The sequence below is a fragment of the Ambystoma mexicanum genome, chromosome 2q (genome assembly GCF_040938575.1).
Source record: "Ambystoma mexicanum isolate Mex_15411 chromosome 2q, UKY_AmexF1_1, whole genome shotgun sequence".
NCBI lineage: Eukaryota > Metazoa > Chordata > Amphibia > Caudata > Ambystomatidae > Ambystoma > Ambystoma mexicanum.
Window position 1 is genome coordinate 764,886,616 of NC_090924.1, and position 9,472 is coordinate 764,896,087.

At 43.7% G+C, this 9,472-nt stretch overlaps 1 protein-coding gene across 1 annotated transcript; it reads left to right on the plus strand.

The window, feature by feature from the left end:
* Positions 1 to 4,901: 4,901 nt before the first annotated feature.
* On the plus strand, positions 4,902 to 7,079 carry LOC138568804 (trichohyalin-like). Its single transcript, XM_069646577.1, has one exon. The coding sequence runs from the start codon at positions 4,902 to 4,904 to the stop codon at positions 7,077 to 7,079; it is 2,178 nt and encodes a 725-aa protein (XP_069502678.1).
* Positions 7,080 to 9,472: the final 2,393 nt, after the last annotated feature.

Below are 9,472 nucleotides of genomic sequence, written 5' to 3' on the forward strand. Positions count from 1 at the left end.
TTGTAGAGGGCTCTATAACTCCGAGATCAAGCATCTTGTTGACCTCTCCTTTGATGTGGGATCTCACATGCTCTGACATTCTGTAACCTCTGTTTTTCACAGTTAAACAGTCACCCGTGAGAATATCATGCTGGCCCCAATGGGTCAAGCCTGGTGATAGTGAAAATAGGGAGGCAAACTGATTCAACAGAACTTTGTACTCCTCCTGTTGTTCAGAAGTCAGCTGGGAAGAGATATTAACTCCTATCTGTTCATCTAAAGGTTGGCCTCTGAGGAGGTCAGGTAGAGGTTCACTCTCCTCTTCCTTTTGAGTTGAAGCTAGAAGCAAAGCTCCTACTTCTGGTCTCGAGGCATAAGCCTTTAAACGATTGGTGTGAAAGACTCTGAGAGCCTCCTTAGGTCTGCCTCAGTCCACCAAATAGTTCACCTCTCCAAGTTTGCCCACAACCTTGAAGGGTTCTATCCATTTGTCCTGCAAGGCCCTCTTCCTTGTTGGCACCATAATTAATACAAGCTGGTCTTGAGTAAACTCAACCATGCTGGCCTTCTGGCCATGCCAATGTTTGACCAGAGCCTGACCTGCTTTTAAGTTATCACTTGCTTCTGCCATCATCTGTGACATTGTCCTCCGGAGACCTATCACGTAGTCAGTCACTCTGACTGGCTTGGGGGAAGGAGCACTCTCCAAACCCTCCTTGATCAGGGCCAATGGACTGGACCTCTGACGGGATGGCTATAGAGAAGTTCAAAGGGACTGTAACCCACTCCCTCTTGAGGGACTTCTCTATATTCAAAGAGAAGGCATGGCCGTAGAAGGTCCCACTTTTTCTTAAGGGGTTCTTCTAAAGCACCCATCATGCTCTTCATAGTACGATTAAACCTCTCTACCAGTCCATTTGTCTGTGGATGGTAGGCTGTAGAGAACTTGTAAGTGACACCACAGTTTTTCCACATGGTTTGCATGCAGTGTGACATAAAATTGGATCCCCTGTCAGATACCACTTCCTTAGGAAACCCTACTCTGGTAAAAAAATACCAAGTAGAGCCTTAGCCACAGCCTGAGCCGTAACAGTTCTCATAGGTATGGCTTCTGGGTATCTTGTAGCATGGTCTACTGCAACCAGGGTAAACCTGTTCCCTGAAGAGGTGGGAGGGTCAAGAGGACCGACAATGTCAATGCCCACCCTCTCGAAAGGAACTCCCAACAATGGGAGAGGCACCAGTGATGCCACATTCTTGGCTCCACTCTTGCCAGAGGTTTGGCAAGTGTGACAGCTCCTACATAATTTGTTAACTTCTGAGCCCATCTTAGGCCAGTAGAAGTAAAGAGAGAGCCTTTCCTTGGTCTTCTTGAAGCTCAAGTGACAAGCCAAAGGTATCTCGTGGGCTAACTGTAGGAACTGGAGTCTGTTTGCAAGGGGCACTACAATTCTTTTGCAGTCCCCAGGGATAGACTCAGTTGGTTCACTGTAGAAGATTCCATCTTCCCAGCTCAACCTATGCTTTCCAACTTCTTGCCCATCAAGTTGGTTAGCAGCCTTTTGTCGAAGACCTTCAAGAGTAGGGCACTCTCTCTGTCCTTTGCTAAAGTCTGCCCTGTTGGGTCCACCTTCTGCCAGTAAAGACTCCAGCTCAAGATGGTCAACATGGTCAAGATCTCCAACTAAGACAGTGTCTTCTTCCAGATCTGATTCTTCAGATACTGGCTCAACCACACAAGGTTGCACCTCACACTCTGCCTCAGCAGGTATAGGAGTCACAGGTGTGACTTTGGACAATCTTGGTGATGTCCTTGTTGGTAGCACAGGGGTGCTGTCTGACTTTTTCCTGGAGGTCTTGTGTTTCCCCTTTGCCACTGTTTTCTTAGAAATAGCAGTGAGCAACTCCTGTGGAGTGGGAATGATAGTTTCCTCTATCAACTCCTCTGGAGAGCCTTTCAAGGTTCTCTCCCTTGCAGACCTAGTGAGCTCCTGTTTCCTTTTACTGGGAGGCCTGGGGGTGTTTGACACAACTCCAAGAGTTTTCAGGTCATTACCCAACGGGACTCCCAGGCTCTTCACTCTGCACACTAACAGGTATTTTGACAGTCATATCATTACACTGGATGAGAGCTGGTAACTGGGGAAGCATTTGCACAGGGCCTCCATCTAACTTGGTGAGGCGTTTGGGTGCCTTAGCAACATCCTCCACCTTGAAAACTATGTATCCACCACATTTATGCTGGCTCCAGTGTCTCTGATGGCAGGGGTTTCCTGACCATTCACAAGAACACTATCTTTATAATATTCTTTAGTATTATCTGGGATGGAATTATAGACATCTAAATTCTGTTGTTCCCACAAACCCAGGGACACTAAAGAAACACTAGCTGAGACTCTCATGGGTTCATCAGCCAGAAGGTGAATGTTTCCACTTGCCATAGGTACTTCTTCCTCTGGGGAGAAGGCTAAGGAGACAGTATGGACCCCTGAAGGTTTACCCTTGCATCTGGGATCCCCTTTCACATGGTCAGTTGACCCACAAACATAACATTTCCCAAATGTTTTGATAAATGGGGGTTTGTTCTGACCTCATCTGGTTTGGGTCCAGATGGTGCACTAGCCTGATTTGGTTTCTTTTGTGGTTTACCCTTATGTTGTTGTTTGCGGCCCTCTTTTGGATTGGAGGTATTAGAGTTCTCTTGGTTATCTTTCTTTGGCTGTTTCCCCCTCATCCTTTTTCTGAGTAGCCCCAGAGTCCTTTTTAGTAGCCCTGTTGGCAACCCACAAGTCAGCAGCTTTAGCTAGCTTCTTTGGATCTACCTCCTTAGAATCAGCCAAGTGCTGTCTAAGCTCAGGAGAGCAGACATCAAAAATAGACTCCAACATAACAAGATTTCTCATTCCTTCATAAGTATTTACTCTGTAACCCTTAATCCAACCATCTAGGTTTTTGAAACACTCACATACCCAGGTAGGCCAACGGGTACCATCATGCTTTTTTAGTGTCCTAAATCTCTGCTCCGGCGATTAGAAAGAGTGTACATACTTTTTTGGAATCTTCACTTTTACCGACCCGACCCGGCATTGCGAGCAGGAACGAAGCTCCTGTCGGCTTGCCTGCGCTTCCTGGAGGAGGCGGGGCTACAGCGGCCACGTGACGCATCACGTGACAGAGGCCGCCCTCAAAAGAACGAGGCTACTGCCCGAGCGCTGTGCTCCGGCGATTAGAAAGAGTGTACATACTTTTTTGGAATCTTCACTTTTACCGACCCGACCCGGCATTGCTAGCAGGAACGAAGCTCCTGTCGGCTTGCCTGCGCTTCCTGGAGGAGGCGGGGCTACAGCGGCCACGTGACGCATCACGTGACAGAGGCCGCCCTCAAAAGAACGAGGCTACCACCCTCGCGGCGTTAAGCCCGGCAGGAGACAAGCCCATCAGCTGGTGTGCGCCACCGCATCCTGGGGAGACTGCGGAGAAAATATCTCTTTGATCCCCATTCGGAACAGCAACTCACGTCAGTCCAGCATCTAAACTCGCCGAACTGTACTAGAAAAACAAAACGGGAGTCTGCTAGTGCGGAGGCTGCAGGGTCCGGACCTAGACGACTGCAAACAACGGTCCACGTAACATTGCAGTGATGGCCCATCTGGAAAGCCGCAATGAAGGAGAAATTGAAGAAATCCCAGAAAAAGCAAGAGAAACCGGCGATCCTGACACGGATAATGAACAATCTCGGCGCTGGCTGAGGAGCGACAAAGTTGAAGAATCCCCCCTAAAAAAGCCAAAAGTAAAATCTGTCGAGAGCGAAGAAGGAACCCCGGCAATAAACAGAGTAACACAAGCCCTAAAAGCTCGCCGGAAGGCGCTTGCAAAAGAGGCAGGAAAGTTAGCCCTATCGGGGACAAAATTATTCACTGAAACAAATCTTCCCTCTGCGGTGAGCGGAGTAAATGAACAGTACAAACCTCATGAAAAGTTGTCTATAGACCAAAACCACCTACCAGGACAAGAGGCATCCAACATTCCGAGTTCCGCCGGCAGGGCGAGTGGGTTCCCAGCACTGGCGGCCGTAGGGCCGACAGTGACGGACCCTCAACGAAGTTCCAGCATCACTGATCCCAGGGGAAAGACGCACGCACAGCCGATCACAAGATGCAGTGAGGAGGACCAGCGAAACGTGTTAGAAGCAGGAGAAACGTCAGGGACCACCGTGGAAAGGGAAGAGGGGGCTTTCCAACTTTCAAATGAAGAAAACCTTGAAAACAAGAAAACTCAGGAAAGCTCACATGAGACAATTAGGGCGAACTTCGCCCAGCTTCTGATCCACAGTGCACAGAACCCAATGGAAGTTGAGATACCAGCAACAAAGAAAAAAAAAAATAATGTGACTCTAAATAAAGAAGACAAAGTAAAAATAGTAAGCGAGAAAAAAAATAACATCGTGGATCAGATAAATAGTACCACTACAGAACCAAATGAAAAAGGAGAAACAGATTCAAGTTCGCAAGAAAGTGAATCTACGTCGTCAGACTCGGACATGGAGTTGGGGAGAAAAGAGCAAAAGGCCAAACAGAAAAGGAAAATACTTAAACAAAACAGAGTGGCCAAGAAAAAATAAAGAAAATAGCGATGTAATAAAAACAACCAAATGCAACCACGAGAAAGTGGCTACATTAAACCTGACAGGAGAAAACAGTCGTTTAAAGCAACATAAAGGACTCCCACCACCCTCGATTTCAGGAACTTTAAAAGCCTTTTTCTTTAACCAACAGAAACGGAAACGGGACTCAGAAATCGAGGTATCTGACGCTGAAATCTTAGAGGCGGCGACGGACCCGGTACAAGGAAATAGATATCATCTACTAGAACCAGAAACAGCCCAGGAAGGCTCACTGAATCTGGAATTAATGAAAGCCTTGATGGAGAAAAAAAAAGCGGCCTTAGAAATTAGACGTCAAATAGTAGAAAGAGATGAACTTCGAAGACAGAGTATGTTGAAAGAACAACAAGAAAAAACACTAGGAATTGAAGAACGCAGCCAAAATAGCCAACAGACTGATAAGATGGTCAATATCCTTCAAGAAAGTAAGATTGGAACACAAGGAAAGTTACTAACAAACATACAAGCATCTATCAGAGAAGAAGTTGCAATCCTCCCGAATCAAACCCAACAAGAGAAAGACTCGTGGCTAATTGATCTGCGGCCAAACGGGGCGAAAGGGCAACAAAAATTAAGTCAACCAGAACAGACCGCTGTAAAAGAAAGAGCAACAAAGGAACAGAGTCAATTAAGAGAGAGCGGGGCTGATATCAGAGAACAAATGTCCCCAGAGATAGAAATACACAAAATCAGACTGAAAGAAAGTCTTTTTCTGGAAGAAATGGAAACCCCGAGAAAAACACCTACCATGCTAAAATCAACAAACAACGAAAGGCTGGGTGAAAAAACTACTATAACGCAGAAAGAAACATCAAATAAAAAGACAGATCTCATGACCATCATGTCAGCCATAACAATTGCCTTAGCCCCATACTGCAAACTATACGAGGCTATCAAAGAAGGAATTCAAGACAACACTTCGATATTAGCCTCGATGTCTGCAAAAATTACACACATAGAAAATTTTATGACAGCAACAGAAAGCAAGACTATGGATCACCAAAAAGATTGGGAAAAAGAAGTGGAGGCATTAAAAAAGCAAATCAGGAGTCTAAACACGATAAGAAATCAAGAAGAAGAAAAAATCAGAAAATCCCCCCTGGACAGACAAATGGAGGATTCGGTGAGAAGGAAGGAAGAAAGTCATCTAGATAAGGAGGAGAAGGATTCATGTACAAGTGGTCAATTGCCATACCCAATTAAATCAGGACTCTGTACTAAGGCTAAGAAAAAACCTCCTGTCCTACTAAAACTAATCAACAAAGAAAAAGCGCAAAAACAAGCGATGGCAGAAAAAGGAAACCAGCAAAATTCTAATAAACAAAAAGAAAAGAGTCGAAAGGATAGCCAAAGAGATACGCAAGAATGGGCAACAGAGGAAAATAAGATGAGTTCCCCACGATCGACAGAAGACTTCATGTGTGACACAAATATGATGAATTTATCCCAACATTGGGAGACAGCTTCGGAAAATTCAGTCATTGAGGTCAGTCAGGATAACCAAGAACTAGAACAAGAAAGTGTACAAGATAAACCAATGTTAGAAATCATGAAAAAACAAAAAAACATTGGAAGACAACAAAAGCCTGAAATGGTAATACAAGAAGAAAAAAAGGAAGACATTGACAACTATTCAAGAGATTATAAACAAAAACGACAACCATCGATTCATCGAAAAGAAAATCAAAAATCAAACGATAATAACGAAAAAACAAGATCAAATAAATCAGAAAAACAAGTACGGATATTCAAAGTCACCCAAGCAGATCCGAACAGAGGACACATGATCCTGAACAGGAGGACATTACTGAAAATAATGAGCACAATGCAGTCCTTAAAAAAAATAAGGACAGAAGACATCATGCTAGTGGAACCCTATCATAGAGGGAAAACCGCAAAGGCATACATCCATTTGAAAGAAGAATGTGTACAAAATATGGACAAAACTGTGGGCAGAGAGATGGAAAAAAATGGGCTTGAATTAACAGAAATTACTTCAGATAATCAAACAAGGAAATTAGATCCTTATGGCAATCAACAAGGCGAAAGGAAAAACCGTGATATATCACGCACAGATGAGTGTTATCGAGGCAATAGAATCGGAAAAAACCAGGAAGTTGACGGCTACAACAGGGAAAGAGATTACGTCCACGATAAACATCGAAAAGAATACCATAAAAGAACCAGTGTGGAAAATAACAAACGCCATGGACAAAGAAGAAATGAGCAACAGGGAACAGAGACAAGTAACCTTAGACACCGATTCAGAAGGGACTCCAGATGCGATAAACAACAACCAAGTCCGAGACATAGATGTTCCTCGGGCGGAAAGGAGAAGTGGGGAAAGCCCGTTCCGGCAAAAATAAAAACAAAGGCACCAAGAACTGGACCGGTGGCTTGGATAAAAACGGTACTAAATTTGAATTCGGAAAATTAGCAACGAAAACAAACGTCGACATCCACAAAAACAAGCTTAGGACATGAAGAAACTGAAGACGGAACGAAAAGCTTCACTCTTGGTTCATGGAACACAAGGGGGCACGTTCATCTAACTAGACCTGGAACTATTGATCTAGGTCAATTAGACATTATATGCCTCCAAGAGACGTGGCTTCAAGTGAAACCCAGTTTAGATGGTTTCGCAGTGGAAATCTCACCAGCAATCAGAGGATCCTTTGGACGTCCGTCGTCTGGTCTTCTAACAGCGATAAAAATGGGAGCAGGGTTGTCGACACCGATAAAATTGCACGAATCCTACGAAACGCTCGTCCTATTGACCGCATGGACAGAACAACGGGAAGGACACAAGAAAAGGTTCACTAATCAAATAATTATAATAAACACTTATTGGAACCCCCTAAAAATGACAACTAAATCCTACTGTACAAAAATGGAAGACCTGATAGATTATCTACACACAGAATACGAGAGCGCTTATTACATAGTGTGTGGAGACCTAAACGCAGACTGCAGAGAGTGGACCAAAGCAATAAAAAGAGGAACATCAAGAGAAGCCACGCGAGAGAGAGGAAAAGCTTGGAGAGACATGATTAAATCTAGAAACCTTCACAACGTTGCTGAACTGTTTCCAAAACAAAAGAATATTCCAACCTGGGAAAATTCGAACTTGAATGCTACCTTGGACTACATATATGTGGCAATTGAGCTGACAACACGGATCCAGGAGTATAAAGTTATTAAAACAACACAGAGCGACCATAACATGTTAATATGCAAATGGATAGGAAACCATCTACAAAACTCAAGATAGAAATATAACTTGGATGTAAATAAACAACAATCAAGAGCTTCTTTGAATGAAGAAGAGATTAAAAGAATAACAGAAAAATACGCACTGTCGGACCAAACTAAAACGCAAGAGATAAATCGTCCGAACTATTTACCTTTACTGATCCCATTTAGAAAACCAGTGGGAAGTCAATTGAAAAAGAAATCGACCAACCCGCATGTTTATGACAGATCGGTGGTGGAAAAAAGAAAAATTGTCAGGAGATTGAGAAAAAATGCAAAGAAAACAGACTCCATAGAAGATTGGGAAAAATGGAAGAGGGAGTTGAAGAACTACAAACAGTGGGTAAAACATCACAGGTTACAACTCTACCAGCTAGACGCAGAAAACATGTTAAGATGTCTCAGTTCAAAGAAATCAAGTGACTTTTGGTCAATAATAAAAACATCGAACTCCGCAAAAGAAACCGATTCAACGAACGCGGTCGATGAAAAAAGATGGAAAACATATCTAACGACTCAATTCCAACTACCAGAGACGCGAAAACCACCCCAAAAAATTAACCACATAACACCATGGGTAGATGTAGCAGATCCCGAAGAAATCGAAAAAATCATAAGCAACTTGAAATCATCAAGGGCCCCAGGACCAGACGGGCTGACCAACGTCGAGCTGAAGTTAGCACCTAAAGCCTGGGCTGCGATTATAAGCAAAATTTTCACACATTGTGCGCAAACAAAAATGGTCCCAGAAACGTGGTTAAAGGCAATAATAGTGCCGATCTATAAAAAGGGTGAAAGAGAAGACCCGGAAAGCTACAGACCCATAGCCCTATTGGACATCGTGGGAAAGATTTACGCATCGCAGCTACTAACCCACTTTAGAACCTGGGCAAGGCAGGCGCCGTGCTTTGACATCTTCCAGACTGGTTTTCAAAAAAATGGGAGTACAAGTGTTAACATTCTAATACTTCAAATTTTGAAAGCAAAAGTGAGAGAAGGGGCTCCCTGCGTCTATTTGGCCTTCGTAGATCTATCGAAAGCTTTCGATAAAATCGACCGTGAAAAGCTTTGGTCTAAACTAGAGAAATGGAAATGCCCAAAATCCATTACGGGACCCATAATAGCACTGCACAAAGAAACAAAGATCAGAGTGAAATTAAGCAAACAAGGCGCCCTGAGCGACGAGATAATGGTCCAACGCGGCGTCAAACAAGGATGCCCGTTAGCCCCGGCCTTGTTCATAACTTTCTTGGGAGATTACCAACAAGAGGAAAAAACGATAAGAAGCTTCCCTCCCAAAATTGGCAAAAGAAGTATCTCGAGGTTGTTATATGCAGATGATGTCATTATCATCGACCAGACGCCTATCGGCCTACAGAGAAAATTGGAAAATCTGGCTAGATATATGAAATCTAATAACCTCGAAATCAATATAACAAAAACTAAAGTGTTGCGTATGGGAAAAAAGATGACGAAGCGAAGAAATCCACCAACATGGAGTCTTGATGAGCACAAACTAGAAGCAGTGGAAAAGTTTAATTACCTAGGGGTATCCATAGACGGATCAGCAGTTGAAAA

What these genes read in the sequence shown, in the direction of transcription:
- LOC138568804 (XM_069646577.1), top strand. Translation starts at nt 4,902, where the DNA reads ATGGAGAAAAAAAAAGCGGCCTTAGAAATTAGACGTCAAATAGTAGAA.